The 18,006-nt window shown below is 34.4% G+C and overlaps 2 protein-coding genes across 4 annotated transcripts in view; both read left to right on the forward strand.

Moving 5' to 3' along the window:
• Positions 1–5,347, forward strand: part of LOC121727622 (insulin gene enhancer protein ISL-1) — a 54,296-nt gene extending 48,949 nt beyond the window's left edge. The window contains exons 6-9 of the mRNA XM_042115554.1: positions 1,569–1,686; positions 2,340–2,502; positions 3,393–3,593; positions 4,243–5,347. Of these exons, the coding sequence (XP_041971488.1) occupies positions 1,569–1,686; positions 2,340–2,502; positions 3,393–3,593; positions 4,243–4,353 (593 nt within the window). The 3' untranslated portion in view covers positions 4,354–5,347. The remainder of the gene's footprint in view (positions 1–1,568; positions 1,687–2,339; positions 2,503–3,392; positions 3,594–4,242) is intronic.
• A 2,032-nt stretch (positions 5,348–7,379) lies between these two features.
• The window catches only part of LOC121727617 (endoplasmic reticulum metallopeptidase 1-like), a 32,201-nt gene continuing 21,574 nt past the window's right edge, over positions 7,380–18,006 (forward strand). For 2 of the 3 annotated variants that reach the window (XM_042115545.1, XM_042115548.1), the window contains exon 1: positions 7,713–7,913. In XM_042115545.1, the coding sequence (XP_041971479.1) occupies positions 7,905–7,913 (9 nt within the window). In that variant the 5' untranslated portion in view covers positions 7,713–7,904. Of the gene's footprint in view, positions 7,554–7,712; positions 7,914–18,006 lie in introns of those variants that run through there. The other variant, XM_042115546.1, reaches the window with a different exon arrangement.

Genomic DNA, 18,006 nt, shown 5'->3' on the forward strand with positions numbered 1-18,006 from the left:
CTTTAAATTCACAATATTATTTTTAAACAAAGACTTAAAGCTACAACGTACCTTATGTAGAGTCTGTGCTTTCTTTATTTAATTGATTAACCCACAAATAACTTAGTATTCATCTCTCTTCTTAATTCATTAATTAAAAATTCTCACCGCCCACGCCCATAGAAGGTTGAATATTTAGAAACATTTTTATATCCGACTGTACTTTATCTTTCGGCTTTGATGTGCGCCGACAAAGGGGCCGGCGATACTAATTTGGTCGAAAAGTCAAGTGGCGACTATCAGGTCTCATTTAGCTTCGACCTAGATGTGACCTTCATGACCTAAAATTGAGTGAAAGGAGGTTTAGGAGATTTTGAAGTGATGGCAGTTGGTTGGAGTACTCGCTATGATAATTTTCCTAAGGTACAAAACTAACAGTCACAAAACTTCATAAAAATTGTAACGTTTAATATGATTTTTTTGCCTACCTCGTAGCTTGGACCAAAAACAAAACAGATAAGAATCTAAAAAAAAAAACAGGACGTTACGTAGTTTAAAACATACTCTTTGCCCAGGGCCCCAGGACGTAAGCTTTGGCTGAAAATTGACGCTCGAAAATTCTAATTCACAATCCAGCCGGGATTGTAAGGGCGTATCGAAAATTCGGAACCTCTTTAAAAGTTAACACCCTGCATTATGCACCGTCCCTTCTGGGGTTTGAATAATGAATATGTACATTATGGGACACCGTCCATCCCGGATTAGCGAAGGCGTGAATGATATGACGTCATAATGACCCGCTGACAGTTGACGAGCTTTAAAGTGTTAAGTTGAGTGTAATGGGCCGGACAGGCGAATGGTTAATGAATATGTAATTGTCATGGCAGTGGACTGTGAAGGGTTGAAGCTCTTTGTGCATAAACCTGCCGCTAATAACTTATTAGATACACACGAGTCACGGCTCCTATACTACAAATGCGATGTGGGATTTCTATGTTATTTAACACCTTAGAATCTGAGTTAAGTGCCAGAATACCAGTGTACTTACATATTTGAGCATAATATATTATTGTTGGATGTCAAAATAATATTTTATATTAAGTATAAACTTTGTTGTGCATGTACTTTTTTATTGGTTTTATCTTTTAAAAATTATGTCTAACTCCTCCGAGGTTTGCACCTATGCTAAAACAACTTTTTTACTTTGCGGTAAGAATATGATCAAATTCTAGACTCATCAGGGTTTGCGATAGCGCAGTCGCGCCGTAATAACGTCGTGATTACGTCATTTAATCAGATTTTTTACCAGTATTCAAATTAAGGTTATCGCACATTTGTCAGCACGTACACGCCAAACGCGCAGCATTTTATAATTTGTTGTGTGAAATGATGTGGAACCTCGCACATTTACCCGCACCGTAGGTAAGCGCCGCATTTTGTGTACTATGAGGTGCATTCGACGCGTATACAGTGCTGACAAATGTGCGATCAGCTTTAATATTTTGAAAAAGGAAACCGTCGATAGCACTTACGTTTTATTTTCTTTTTTTCAATGGTAAATATATAATAATTATATTGTTTTATTACAGATTCAGGCAGCGAGTCGGGGTCGCACAAGTCTGGTCGGGCGCGGCCGGGCGCGGCGGCCGACGGCAAGCCCACCAGAGTCCGCACCGTCCTCAATGAGAAGCAGCTGCATACGTTACGGTATGTTATTATATAACATTACCTGACTGTGGCTAGACCTAGAAGAGGAGACCGAATTTACACCTAGAACAAAAGTTCTCAACTGGTGGCCTAATACACGCGCGGCAGCCGGCAACCTAGATAGAGGTGGATGTCATGTAGGGTAGACTACAAACTAGTCTTTTTTTAGGGTTTTTACCACCTCGTTTTGGGAGCTCCGTAAAAAAAATACAAAACCTGAAGATCTAGAAAAATCAGAGTAGGTATAGTTAGCGCCAGTTTATGCCAAAGAATATGAATGTACTTAGTAATGAAAGAGTATGTAAAATAGTTAAATATAAAGTAAGCTTCTTGAATATAACTTTTGTTTGGACCAAAAATATAAGATAAAAATAAATTTTGAGTAATATATTGACGGCAATATAACTACCTATGCTCCATATATTTCATGGAACATTCACATAATATGATTATCCATCAACTCTTCTCTTACTACCTTTGGATAGGTTAGGTTAACTTGTTAGGTTAGGTGAGTTAGACGTTAGAGTCGTTAGTGCTAGGTATTTTTTTGCTAGATATTATATTTTGTTATTTCTAGTATCTGTGTGTTGTTGTAATCTGATGTTCCGTACTCCACTTCTAGAATTATCTCTATACCTCCTCTCATTCCACAGAACCTGCTACGCGGCGAACCCCCGTCCCGATGCGCTGATGAAGGAACAGCTGGTGGAGATGACAGGCCTCAGCCCGCGCGTCATCAGGGTCTGGTTCCAGAACAAGCGGTGCAAGGACAAGAAGAAGACCATACAGCTCAAGATGCAGATGCAGCAGGAGAAGGTAGGTTATATGTAACGTCCGTTATTGGGCTTCCACTCAAACGGGTCATGGACTTTAACAGTAAGTGTTAAAGTTCATGAACCGTCAGTTTAAATAGAAGTCTTTGCCATGAACTCTTTGAAATAATATAACAGTATAAAGTTTTGGAATATATTGAGTTTCTTTGAAAATAGTTTCTAAAGCGAAAATATGGATGATGATGATGGATCCATCATCCATACAAGCGATTGCGAATCGATAACCTCAGCCCTCGACGTCAAACACAGGCTAATAGACAGTACATTGTACCATCGAGGAAATTGATTCCTAGGCAGTTGACAGACCTATAACGTCATTTGGTCTGAATATGTCAATTCATTGTTAATTTTGTGATCTGTCGGCTGGGTTTGATTTGACATAAAACAACCAAATTACATACGTCAACAAATTACATCCACTTCTCTGATGGTACTATCAGAGAAGTTGATTACTAGGCAGATGGCGGACCTATGTTACTTGGTCGCTTTGTGTCTAACCAAGCCACGATTAATATTATCAAATTGATATAATTCGACCAAATGACGTAGGTCCGTCAACTGCCTATGAATCAATTTCCTCGATGGTACATGCTATCGTCTATCGACAGCTTAGCAATCTTGGTGGCGATCATAGTTATCCATCTTGGTCTATCCTTGGATTTTACATCTCGCACTTAGAGAGATTTAATTATTAGGTATTTAACATAAATATACTGGAGATTTTAACATAAACCCCATTTCTGTCAAAATCTTCATCTAATTAAAGTTTTAATAATATAATAATTAATTGTCTCCGACTGTTATACTTCTGCTTGCCCCGCTGATGTCCGTGTACAAACTTATAGATTGATAATGAACTATGTCAACGGTTAGGAGGGTCGGCGTTTGGGGTACATGTCGATGGGCGTGCCGCTGGTGGCGGGCTCGCCGGTGCGGCATGAGGCGGGCGGGTCTCTCGCGCTCGAGGTGACCGCCTACCAGCCGCCGTGGAAGGCGCTCTCGGACTTCGCCCTGCACGCCGACCTCGACCGGGCCCCGCAGCACAGCGCCGCCTTCCAGCATCTAGTTAACCAAGTGAGTTACAACGGTTCATCAGGCTTAAAAAAGGGAACTTGTTCAGGGTCGTAATTTTTTTTCTTTGAATAGCAGACCACGATACATAGCTTTTAATAATTTTATAAGTAGTTACCTAAACAAGTAAAGTTATGCTCAACACCGGGAATAATATAGCTTTACTACAAATTAGTAGCCTTGATAAAATGAATGTGATGAGTATGTAACCAGGGCTGGTCATGTTATGAATTCACGAGGTATTATAGGTAGTCGGTGCCTTACCAGTTAACTTTATACATACCTCGTGGTGGAGTAGGGATGCACTGCAAAACTTACTTACGGCCGGTCCCAATATTTGATCTATCTCTGGTTTTGCCCTACTAGAGATAGGAATAACTCACATTAGACATTAGAGACATATATTTTATGTCAATTGTGAGTTATTCCTATCTCTAGTAGGGCAAAACCAGAGATAGATCAAATATTGGAAACGGCCCTAAGAAGTCTGTCGATCCTTTACCCTATGGGAGATCGCAGACGACAGACTTTTTGTGCGATCGAGTCTGCGGCGCCCATACGCCGACTGTATGGGCGCCGCAGACTCGATCGCACAAAAAGTATCTATGAAAAGTAAATATGAGAATTCTGTTTAAAAAAATTTTTTTTTCAGATGCACGGCTACGACATCCCATCGCTGCCGCCGCCGCGCGCGGCCCACGGAGGCGAGGACAACTACGTCACGTACCTCGAGAGCGACGACAGCCTGCCGCCCTCCCCCTAGTGTCGCCTCACCTAACCTCCCACACCGGGGTAGCCATAGACATTAGACAATCCTCAAACTTTTAACTACCGTCTTATCAGCGAAAACGTCAACGTGACAGCTAGTGATGCCCCAGTTTGTTCGTGACACGTATCGATATTTTTGTGTTCGTGTCACCGGCACCGAGCTGAAGCACTGGTTTTATGAAAATTATTTGTGCTAGGATGTAAAATAAATGTTAATTTATAGACTCATAATGCCTTAACTATTGTTATGGCAAAAATTACTTCGACCTCGAGTATTAATATAGATATCTAGTAGTAAGATATTTTTTGTTAAGTCGTTTTTATAAATTATTATGGTACAATAGAGTTAGTTATTATGAGCAGTTATAACATTTTGTTATGGTTGTATCAATATTATACGCATGCAGCTTCTGCTGATTCCTATTATGTGTAAATACCGTATTGTATGATATTTCTATACATAATATTATTACATACCTATTATGTTCAACCTAATTTACCTTTACATGTTTGCAAAATTACTTAATGTAATATAGTTTGGCATATTGTGTTTTCAGAAATTTTATTACCTACTCATCATGACTTCTAGCTAATTATCTACTTTGATTCATTTAAATCATGGTTTCATTATTTGAATACTACTTTCTTCTGTCTCTTTTCTAAGGTTTACCCTCTTGTTCGAGTCCATTTTTATAAATACAATAATATTATCGCGCCTCCTCATTTTTTCGCGTTTTCGTCGGCATGGTGATATCGTGCTAAGTTCGACCTCTCTGTCACAACTCCCCTCTAATTATATTCAATATAATTAATATCTAATATCTATTATTCTTAATTCCTTTTGGGCTATTTTTTTAAACGTATTACAATAATATTATGCGTACATATTACTTTTTACATAAGTAAGTACCATTATAAAATAGATACGATCAAGCTTTCCTAAAAGTACATTATTGTTAATTTAATCAATTTTGTGATGTTTACCATTAGTTATGATTTAGATACTTAATAATTATTTTTTAAATAAGTACGTAACTATATTAGATCTGTTAACATTGTATATAAATTTTGTGTACATAATATTGTATAAAAATGAACATAACATTTACCGATAAACTATCTTAGGAATTTTAGGTCGGATAGAAATTATACTTAACTACTTATTCCTTGTGGTACGAAACCTTTTGTTTTTTACCAGCTATTTTTTGTTAAAGATTGTCAAGATTATTATATTTTTTGTTTGAATAATTTCTTTACGTCGACGGACGTCTGTATGTATCGATAAAAAATTTCGCCTACCTAGTATTTTTGTTACTTACTTACTGAATTTTTTTTTTCAAAATTCTCATTCAATGTTATGGTGTAAATGTTGTGGTCTATTTAACAGATCTAAAAGCTATAAGCATTCACGAATTACTTATAACTAGAAAAAATTCTATCTCGACTACTGTATAGTACTGTATCCATTTGTTCTGAAGTATAGGTAAGGTGTAAATAGAAGGAACTAAAAATATCAAAAAGTATGCACAACAGAGCAATTTTAGATAATATAAAACCTACCTGCATAACAAAAACGTGATTGATAATTTTGATGTTTTTAACTTTATTTATTACATTTATGTAGTCACACTGTACTTAGAATGTGAGAATGATAACATTAATAAATACATTGAATACCAGTTTGTATTTAATTTTTGCTTACCTACCGGCTACCAGTCTTTGCCTCTGCAATGTACCATCGAGGAAATTGATTCCTAGGCAGTTGACAGTTTGGTCGGATCATGTCAATTCAATGTTAAATACAGTATATATTATGTCTATGGTTAAATAAGACCAGTCGGCTGTGTTTGTCTGTTGCCGCTATAACAACAAATACTAAAAACAAAATAAAGTTAATATTTACGGGGAGCTCCCATACAACAAACGTTATTTTTGGCTTTTCTTGCTCTATATCAATAATGGCAACAGGTAGGTACTTGATTTATCTCAAAGTCCTTAGTTATATTATGTGCACTTTAATATTTAATAATAATATTAAAATAAAATAAAAATTTAAGGGTATGGCCGATTATTAATGTGTACTTAATATTGGTAGGATATTATAACCATTAAATAATATTCGTTATCGTGCACAAGTGTAGGAAAGTGATGAAATATTATCCAGAAACGTGCTATTTTGTGTTCCCTCCAAAACTCCATCGAAAGTTTCAGTAAAGCGTCTACCACTTTACTGAATCGACCGACTTGACTTTTTGACAGTATTGACTATTAATTAGACTTTGACTAGACTTTAGACCTGACAATATAGAATCGGCCAAGTGCGAGTCTGACGCGCGCACAGAGGGTTCCGTACCATTATAGAGCAAAATTAGGCCAAAAATTGTGTTTTTTGTATGGGAGCCCCCTTTATTTTTTATTTTATTTTAGTACTAAAATTAAATATTAGTACACATATAATTAAGGACTTTGAGAAAAATTCAAGTACCTACCTTTTGCCATTTTCAATATAGAGCAAAAAAATTAAAAAATCACGTTAGTTGTATGGGAGCCCCCTTAATATTCATTTTATTTTGTTTTTAGTATTTGTTGTTGTAGCCGCAACAGAGATACATAACCTGTGAAATTTTCAACTCTCTAGCTATTACCGTTCTTGAGTTACAGCCTGGAGACAGAAAGACGGACAGATGGACAGACAAGGAAGTCTTAGTAATATCACGTTTTTACCCTTTACGCTATGGTACCCTAAAACGATGGGTGCTGAAATCGACACTAGCGATAGTTAAATAACCCAAGCGCCATAATAAAAAAAAACAATATGTCACTGTCATATTAATATTTTAATAGGCACTATGCATTTTGTAAACAAAGTCAAAAGTTCAAATTGTTTACCCAGCGAATTGAGATAAATTACATAATAAATAATAATTAGTAAAGTTAGCACTAAATATAAACACAGTGCTATATGTCAATATAAATGTTATTTATTAAAAATCAATTAAATAAACTGTTGAATCTATAATAACAACTTGTTGACATAGCTATATTTTTACACATTTTGGTAATTGCGTTGTGAAATAAATAATTTCAAGTAAACTGATGATAAAGTTGTCGGTTTAAGGAAGGAAGGAAAGAAACTACTATTATAAATAATAAACATTGATAATATATACTATTATATCATAATTTACGAGACAGGTACTTACTTATTATAATGTCGTCTCAAAATGTTTTTCCTTTACTTACTAATAACATCTAAACATTTATTTGTATAATATTAAACAATAGTGCTAACTGCTAAGTAATTATTAATTAAAAAAATATTTTGGTGCCTTTGAAAAAATAAATAAGAATGTCAACGTTTTGTAATTATTGTTGATGTTACACCATGACTTATGTTGGTGTGTACTGTGTAATAAGTATTGCACATTGTTATAGTGTGCAGAGAACACATTGAGATGGTGTGTGCTACCCGTAGGTAGGAATCACGAAGTCTTTAGTTGTTGTAATTCTATACAGGAGATAACACATCTCGTTTAATTCATCAAAATGTCAATGGTAAGTTAAATTTTCTTGCAATTACAGAAAGGGATATTTAAAGACAAGTGTATGATATTTAATTTTTATGAATTAAATAAAATTATTGTCTTTTCAAATTTAAAATATATGCTGAAAGAAATGGTAAGCAAATAAACTCCATTATTTTTAAATCTATCAGTCTTGCAGCTTCTTTCAGTTCTGTTTGTTTTGTTATTCTCTGTTTATATTGCCTACCATATTTATAATATTTCCTTGAAAATATCACCTTAGATACAAAAGCCATTAAAGATTCATTTGCATGAAGAAAATTTAGCTACATAATAAGTATATAAAGTCATGCCCGTAATACTGAGGGGAGTTTTCAGTAGTTTATATATATGTGTGTCAAGTGCTTTGGATTTAATAATTTATTATGCCTTATGAAAATTGTACATAATATATACTTACTTAATTTGCTGCTGATAAATTCACATCAGAGGCTGTCGACCCTTATAAAATGAAAACCATAAAATATTTTCTTTATTAAAAAAAAATTGTAATTACGAGTTTGTTTGAGAGACCTGTATAAATAAAAATTAAATTACTTGAAAATTTAAAAAACCCCCGACAAAAAACTTAACTTCCCTTTAAAAAGTAAAAAATAATAAAATAAAATTAATACTAAAGTACCTAAAAGTAATTAATATTTCAAAAAATACTTTGCGTTGGAGACTGTTCCTAATTATATTTTATTCTTTTCTGGTGTGTGGTTAAGTTAGTAATTAATGCTTCGATCACAAATTCTTAGAAATCTTTTGCTATTCTATTGTTGTTGCAGTCACCGGTGCCCTTATTCAGGGGCTTGATAGGTTAAATTGTTATTATGTTTATTAATATTATAGGCACTTAAAATGTTCACATTAGACTTAGCTGTGTTTAAACATATTTTAATAATAATTAATAAAAATGAAAAATATACTTCATAACTAGCAGTCCCAGCAAACATTGTTATGCCATATAAATAATTTAAGGTATGAAAAATAGATGTTGGCCGATTCTCAGACCTACTCAATATGCTCACAAAATTTCATGAGAATCGGTCAAGCCGTTTCGGAGGAGTACGGGAACGAACATTGTGTCACGAGAATTTTATATATAAGATAAAGTGGGCTCCATATTCGATTGTGTAATGTGTCGAGGTGACAGCTCCCTAACCGGTCGTGCCTCGAGCAAAAGACGTAATTAATATTTTTGCGAATCGCGCGGCTCGTTGCCGCTGCACGTGACCATGGCGCTCGTGGCCAACGGCAACAAGTTGCTGGCGTTTATCCAGCACGCCATAGACACTATGGACGAGGTCAGCAACATTAGATCTGCAAGTGAGGAGATTTGCTAGGGGAAGCAGCTGCTGTATGTTACGCTCGGCCAGAGCGCGAACATGCCGTCGGAATGAAGAGACGGAACTGAAAGGAGAGTGCAGGACATCGCCTCCCTGCTGAAACAGACGGATCCGGACGATTTGTGACTAAAGAGCTGCACTAGCTGCCGTCCACGTCGATATCGTCAGCCTCCTAAAAGACATCAGGTTCCACAAAGAAGAGTTGGCCGAAGTTCGTGATAGACTGCAGGCCTCAGAGGCTACGATCAGTGATTTACGTATTGAATTATCGCAGTTAAAAAGTGGTAATTCAATATAATATGTATGTAAGTATGTCACCTGATGCTGCTAACCTCACCCAAGGTCGAGACGCGCAGGCGATCACGTTTAGCCCGTCAGCATTATCGGACGGGTCAATGAATACCGCCTCTGCCGCCCCCGCCAGCGTTCCCCTCGCGGTTGCGCCGACGCCGAGTCCACATAGGCGACTCAGCTAAACTTTGGGACTGTCGCTGGCCCCGCCTCTCACGCAGGCGAAAATAAGAGAGGAGGATGAGAGCCGCAAGGCTACGGCGAGTCGCAAGATTATGGAGACTTGCAAGGCTACGAAAAGCCGCAAGGTGAAGTCTTCTCGAGCTGGCAAGGACGAAAGTAGGGCTTCATACTGGTGGAGAAAAGGAGGAAGAAGCCCGCCGCTCGCAACCATCTCGGCACCGCTCCCTGTGTACCCGAGCTGCGTCTGCGGAGCGATGTCCCCACTATAGGGATAATTAATAAAAGAGCTAAAAAAAGTAACAGTTTGTTGTTACTTTTTATTTAAACTTTGCTTGTAGCATAAAACTTATTCTCAGATTAAATTATAATAAATAATAATGTATAAAATAACAAACACACAGTGTATTTTTGTCCAAAAAATTAGCTATGCCGTTTTTATTACTTAATTTTATAGGATTTTAGGATTTATGATTATAAATACAGGACGAGAACACCCGACTGCCCATTTTATATAGAAGAATGCAAATTAGTAGGTACTTGAAAAAAAATTCTATGGTTTCCAGAAAAAATATAGAAACAGTTATAGCTCAAAAGTTTGATATTCTTTTAAGATTTTATTAATTGATCTAATTAGTGTCTTAAAAGCCCTACGATAACGAAAAACATCCAGGCTTTATTTGTTGAAGATAACGTATTTATGACTGATTTTGTAAATTTATGTTTTAATTTTTTTAACGCCATGTCTTATATATTTGGATTTGAAACTAAGACTGAAATATTCTTTTTATTGTTACTTATAACCCAAAAAAAAAATGGGATCTAAATGAGACGGGGCACTGGAGTTATTCAATTTTATATTATTTTGGATAGGGTTGTTACCGTGTAGTTGAATAATATTTGAAGTAGGTTTTTATATTATGCTCATTTTTCTAATGAAGTTCGTAACTTCAACAAAACAAATGTAAGTCATTTTTTTCTTACTAGCTACTGCCCGCGACTCCGCCCGCGTGGAAATTCATTATTTTATCCACAGTTTACATTTTCTTCGCGTTATACTTTACTACTCTGCTCCCCTTTGCTTCACTGCTGTTCCACTCTTATATTGAGTTTTGAAGTCAGTCAAAAAACTAACATAGCCATGAAAATACTTCAATAATATAAATAAGTATAAATATATTGTCTTGTTTGCATGTACTAGTCGAAACACTGTGTGTTTGGTAGAGTATTATTCAATTACCTAGCTGTTGCGCGCGGCTTCGCTCGCGTGACATTCAATTTTTCTGGACCTTAATTTGATCGTTTTGATTTCACAAACAGACACTTATTTTTTAATACTAAAGATTTATTTTAAGTCCAATGAAAGTCTGATAATTTTTAATATTTTCTATACTTACAAATTATTATCAGGCGTCGTTGTAAATACCTAATATTTTACTTGTTATAATACGCTACTCAATAAAATTATTTCAAATGTTCATTTTTTAATTGGAACCCGGACACCCGGTCCACGTGACGTTTTAGGACCAGAATAAAATCCGAAACCGGACCCGGTCTACACCGGCTACCTATTAAACAATAAATTTTCGGTTATAGTTAAATCTATATGAGACCATTTTATACCGGAAATATAATTATAAAAGATTTTAAATGTCTCACCATGTGTACATTAGAAAAGTTTTTATTTGTTAAAAAAATCCAAGTTAGTATTTATTGTAGGATTCAAATTAATATGAAAACTGTAAACCTTTTGTAATAATAAATAATAATAATAATAATTATACTTTATTGTGCACACGTTAAGAAGAAAATTACAACATTTATTAACTAATAATACAGTGTACTACAATGGCGGCCTTATTACTAATTATATTTAATAAGGCCGCCATTGTAGTACACTGTATTATTATTATTACTTATTACTAATTAGTAATAGCATATTGCTTTACTGAAGTATTTTATATTTAAATTAAAAGTAACCGTTTTAAGCTTTCGCGTTGCATTATAATTAAAACTTACTAATCGGGACTTACTACTAAAATAAGTCGCGTTAAGTCCCGATTAATAAGTTTTGAAAAGTAGCCGTTTTTTTTTTGTTTTTGCTCAAAAATATTTCACAGCATTAATAAAATATTTTCTCGATTTATCCAGTTACTTTGGTGACTCAATGTAGTTTCTCTAACCTTCTGTTTAAGTATTAGACATTAGTCAGAAATAAAAAAAAAAACAAAGTTCAAATTTATAAAAATTTGGTACCTATAGAAATATTGATAACCATAGTTACCATAGAAAACTTTGGAAGCCTATAACTTCGGTGCCCTTTATTATTTGGATCTGATTTTTTTACACGAATTCTAGTACATTTAAGTAACAATTGTGTATAAAAATAAAATCCAAATAATTATAAATAAGTTCATAAAAAATTAAAGAAAAAAAAAACGTAAATCGTAAATAAATCTTTAAAAACTTGTTTAAGAAATATGTAAATTGGGTTAAATTGTGTGTTTTTTTTAATATTGTCGATCAGAATAATCAAGAAGACAATTAAGTAAATGTTTAAAAAGTTATGGCAATTTTTAACTTTTTGAAAAAAATAAGTAAAGTGAATTTTTATTGTTCATAATAAGAAATTAACGCATGTAAATACTCCCATCAAAAACATCGTAAAAAAACCAAGTCTCGCAACTCAGTTTTATACCGTAAAAATTTATGAGATCCATGCAAAACCAAGTCGGTTAATTTATCCAGTCCCTACCTACCTAGGGGACCTTCCGTCTCAAGTTAGAACGAAAGTTATCATATCAATATTAAAAATCTTTTACGTTTTAAATAAATAGATCGACTTGGACATCGCATAATTAGATTTAGTATAACACAATACAGTATCACACAGTACGTCTACGGGCCTGCATCAATCGCATAGAGCGCAATAGACTAAACAATCTAATAATATAATAATTATGTATAAATTGTAAAATACATTGTGTTTTCATGCGATGTCCAAGTCGATCTATTTATTTAAAACGTAAAAGATTTTTAATATTGATATGATAATAACTTTCGTTCTAACTTGAGACAGAAGGTCCCCTAGGTAGGTACGGACTGGTATAAAACTGAGTTGCGAGACTTGGTTTTTTTACAGGATGTTTTTGATGGGATCTCACTTCTTTTTGTAGAGTTCTACTTTTATCCTTTTTTGTACCTATTACTACTATAAATATCAATAACGATTTTTATAAGAAACAAATAAAACTTACAATTACTTAATAATAATATTTTAATCATTATGTAGATATACAGTATTAACCACAGGTATTACTATACTACTTGCCTTTCATGACTATCCAATATCCATACTCATATTATTATAAAATATGCGAAAGTGTTTGTTTGATTGTCCTTCCTTCATGGCCTAGCGAAGCAACCAATCGACTTGATTTTTGACGTAGACTTAGTTGAAAGGATGAAGAGTAACATAGGCTACTTTTGGTCTTGGAAAAACGTCAGGTTTCCAAAGGAGGTTTACAAGAATATTCGTATTTTACGCGATTTTTTAATTCCACGCGAGCGAAGCCGCGAGCAAAAGCTAGAGCTTCATATATATAGATACCTATCTACAACTATTACTCCTTCGAATATATATAAGTATATTACGGAAATATCGATGGTACCGGTACAATGATTCATAAATTGCAATTAATGTAACTTTTAAATACCCTGTATCTTGTCCACACACAAGAGGAGAAAGCAGCCCTCACTAATACAGGCTATGGATCGGGAACGGACTCTCGCGTCCTCACAATCCATGAAGCTCAGGGATTAACGAGTCCCTCGGTGATCATCATACAGACCAAGTCCCGAAAGCTGGCAATCCATGACAGCGTTCCTCATGCAGTTGTAGCCATATCCCGGCACACTAACACCTGTGTCTATTACACTGACACTGATGGAGACGCTGTGGCAAGCTTCATAAAAAGAGCCACGGAGGTGTCAACCGAACACATAAGAGATTATAATATAAAAATGGCTATAAAAGACAGGAACGATAAAGTCCTAAGCCACATGGCGGGTAGATTCGACACAGAACGATGTCTTTTTAACAACCTAGAAACTCCACCCAGCTTGAGTGACCCCTCTCCACCAAGCCAATGTCACAACATCTAAAGGCAAAGGGTGGAGCAGCATAAAATCTAAGGAAATCGGAAAATGTCGGATCTACTGGCCGCCACACCGACTGGGACCTCACCGTTCAAAACATTAATATTATTATTATGCAATTTATAAAACAATAAATGTATATATTTATTTATTATATGTATAACATATTATACTCTATTCTATTAAATATACATATACACATATATATATAAAAAAAAAAAAAAAAAAAAAAGTGTCCATGGCGTGATGGACCACAATTAATTAAAATTCATAATATTATTTCAATTATCCTTGGTGCGAAAAATCTAAATAATAAAATAACAAAAAAAGGATATGGACGAACAGTCTATAGACGGCCCCAATTTTATAATAAAAAAATAAAAAAAAATTAATGTAACTTTGTAATATATACAAATCTGGACCCAAAACAGACCCCGGAAATTATCGCCCAATTTCAGTGCTGCCGGTACTATCAAAAATTCTTGAAAAAATTTTACACTCGCGACTATCCAAATATCTTGACTCCTTTAAATTTATTTCGCAAAGGCAATATGGTTTTAGAGCAAAAAGTAGTACTACGGCAGCTATAATCGATTTAGTAACTAAAATAAAAGATAATATAGATAAGAAGAACATAGTGTTAGGAGTTTTTATCGATTTAAAAAAAGCCTTTGATACTGTTAGTCATGAATTACTAATACAGAAACTGAAAGCTTTTGGCATAAAAGGCAATGCATTAAAAATGTTTGAATCATACTTAAAAAACAGACTACAAATAGTAAAAATTGATAATTCCTGCAGTAAGCCCCATCCTATTAATTGTGGTATACCACAAGGTTCGATTTTAGGACCTCTCCTCTTCCTTATCTATGTAAACAATATTGATAAAATAGGCCTTTGCGGTTATTTAACTTTATTTGCGGACGACACTTGTCTTTTCTACTTTGGAGCTAATATTCATGATATAATAAAACAAGTTCAAAATGATTTAAATATTCTTTCTGAATGGCTTAAGTACAACCTTTTAACAATTAATGTCGCCAAAACATGCTACATTATATTTAGCCCGAGAAACAAAATAATTTCAGCTCCTATTATAGAAAAACACAGCGAAAAATACTTAGGCTTGAGAATGGATAGGCGTCTTACCTGGAACAATCAAATAGATACCATAATTAAGAGGATTCCACACCGCCCTTTTTTCCATACAAACGTTGTCCCCTGTTTCCTCCCTGGATAATGCTAGTAGAGTTATAATTTTTTTCCTAAATATCTACGGCCACTAATACAATGTCCCTATGTTTTCTTTTTTTTTTTCATAATTTAATTATTAAATAAGATATGAACGTTCAAAAACCCAAAAAAATGGCCAGATTTTCTACTGTGTTCAAACGTCCAGAAAATAGATTTGGCTAGATTATACAAAAAAAGCAAAACATAGGAACACAGCTCAAGCCTTTTTTTAATCTTTAATGAAAAAAGTACTTAAATCGGTTAAGTTTTGGAGAAGGAATCAGGGGACAACGAATCGTTGATTTTCTGGATTTTCTGCAGTTGTCTCTATCGCATTCTGCGGTATAGGCTTGAGGTAAGGGAGACAGCTATAGATATTACACGTACTTTTTTTTCATTTCTCTAGCCCCTGTTGTATCCTCTTAATAAGTTATCATCTTTGATAGGCTCACTAATTAAAATAAACCAATGCATTCCAACAAAACTGCGCTTTACTATTTACAACTCCCTAGTTAAATCGCACCTTCTATATCTTACTGAGGTTTGGGGCAGTGCAAATAAAACGAAATTAAATAAATTACAGACTCTCCAAAATAAAATTGTAAAAATAATATTTCGATACCCATATTTTACACCAACAACCCAAATTTACAGCGAAACTAAAATTATGAACTTAAAACAACTATATACTTACAACACCTGTATATTAATTAGAAAAATAATCGATGGTAAAATCCAAAGTGAATTATCTTTTTCTGTAAAATCCCAAACAACTAGCCGAAGTATAAGACGCCCTAATTTATTAGTTTTACCCAAAATACGTACTAACTATGCCAAAAAAAGCATCACTTTTGAGGGAGCACAGTTATATAATAGTTTACCCGACCACATTAAAAATATAACTTCTTTTAATAGTTTTAAGCACCAGCTGTCTAAGCATGTCATTGAACACTGTTAAATCTAAGAATGTTAAAATCTTTGTATCCTTTCCTCAGTATGTAACTTTAACAATGAATTATGTATTATCTGTTTATTGCATAAACTTTTGTACTTAGTAATATTGTAAGTTCGAACTGTACTGATGATATAAATAATTAGTAGGTATTGTTAATGTCTTGTTCTCATGTAAGTGGATATTGTATCTTTAATGAGAATAAATTCTTTAAACCGTAATCTTATACATAATATATTATATGGGAATACAAAGTAGTTCACGAAGTTAGAGAAAGAAGAAGAAAACTGGTCCGTAATTATGAAATGTTTATTAGGTTTTCCCTTAATTAAGACACTAAACACTAGCTAGATATCTCTCTACCGACGATAAACCGGAGATATTGATGCAGTACGGGTACATTGAATCACAAACCGCAAATGTAACTTTGTAATCATATACATTTATATGGGATTACAAAGTTATTTACGAAGTTAGTGTATCTAGAAAACTGGACAGAAATTTTGAAATATTTGAATTTTTCCATGATTTAGATACTAAACACTAGTTATATTCTAAGTTTGAAGGTTCTATGTCTGCTAGAAGTGCCTTAGACTTTTAGTGATCGGTCAGTCAGTCAGTCAGTGACAAAATTAAGAAACTTTAACAAGTTACAGCTCTTAAACTACTCGTTCAAATTGAATAAAATTTTAAATATACTGTGTTTATACAATGCTTGCTTAACAACTGAAAATTCAGGCTTGTTGGTTTATCCACAATGAAGTTATAGGGGGTCAAAAAGACAAATTATTAAAAAACAGATAAATTATTTCTATATGTAAACATAACATTTCTGTATGAGATTTCCAAAAAAAAAAGGCATGGCCAATTTGTTGGACAAAAAATACACTGTGAAATAGGACCACTCCGGTAGTAGGTTAAAATAATAATTTGTTATAAAATTTAGTTCCTAGATTAACAATTTACAGATAAGGATATAAGGAGAGATATTTACAGATTATACGGACTTGCCATTAATTCAGGCTAATAAAACGATTTAGGATGTGTATTCATAACTGTATAAGTACAAACAAATTATTATATCGTGCATGTGGATTGTGGAAGCAAACGCGACGGTGATAGGTACATATTTTTCATGAGATAAATAGAGGGTGCGAAATTAGGCTGCCTTTACATTAAGTCGCCAGTTAATGGCGGGGCAAGACCTACATTTTATGTGGGCATAAAATGTAGGTCTTGCCCCTTGCGAGGCCCCTTAAAATATATTAGGCGAGGCCCCCTGATGGATGATGCTAAAGAACGGATTTGTTGAGAGAAATAATTTTTGATACCCGAAATTTAATTTATAAAACTTTTTATTTATGAATATTTGAGTATTTTCGTAAAACCTTTAAAAAACCTCGTTGTTGCCGCACTACTGACGACCTAATGTGAAGGCACACTTATTCTACTTGATCTGGACTGCGTCATAGTAGAATAAGGCTGCCTTCACATTAAGTCGCGAGTAGTGTGCGCCCCGACACACGGCTTGTACCATGAAACTGTTTTGAGACTCAAACAATCTGAAGAGAATGCCGCCTCCTACTCTAACAAAACTAAAATGACGTCGTTAGAGCAGGACGCAGCATTCTCGTCCGATTGTTTGAGTTTCAAAACGGTTTCGTAGTAGGCCTATAGTGTGCGATACGCGCATCCGCTTCCATACAAATTGTATGGAGGCGGATTTTTGCGATGAGCCCCGGCACGCTGAGCCCCGGCACGGCCCGTCTCAGTGTGCTCACTCCTTTAGCGAGATACATATAATATAAAGTGCATAATATTTAGCGAGGTATAATACAATGTACACGCCACTTTACAATAGATAAGTTTGATAGTTATGAATTATGATACAATAAAATTTTATGAGAGTACCCAGTGGT

This window comes from Aricia agestis, chromosome 6, assembly GCF_905147365.1.
Source record: "Aricia agestis chromosome 6, ilAriAges1.1, whole genome shotgun sequence".
Classification (NCBI taxonomy): Eukaryota; Metazoa; Arthropoda; class Insecta; order Lepidoptera; family Lycaenidae; genus Aricia; species Aricia agestis.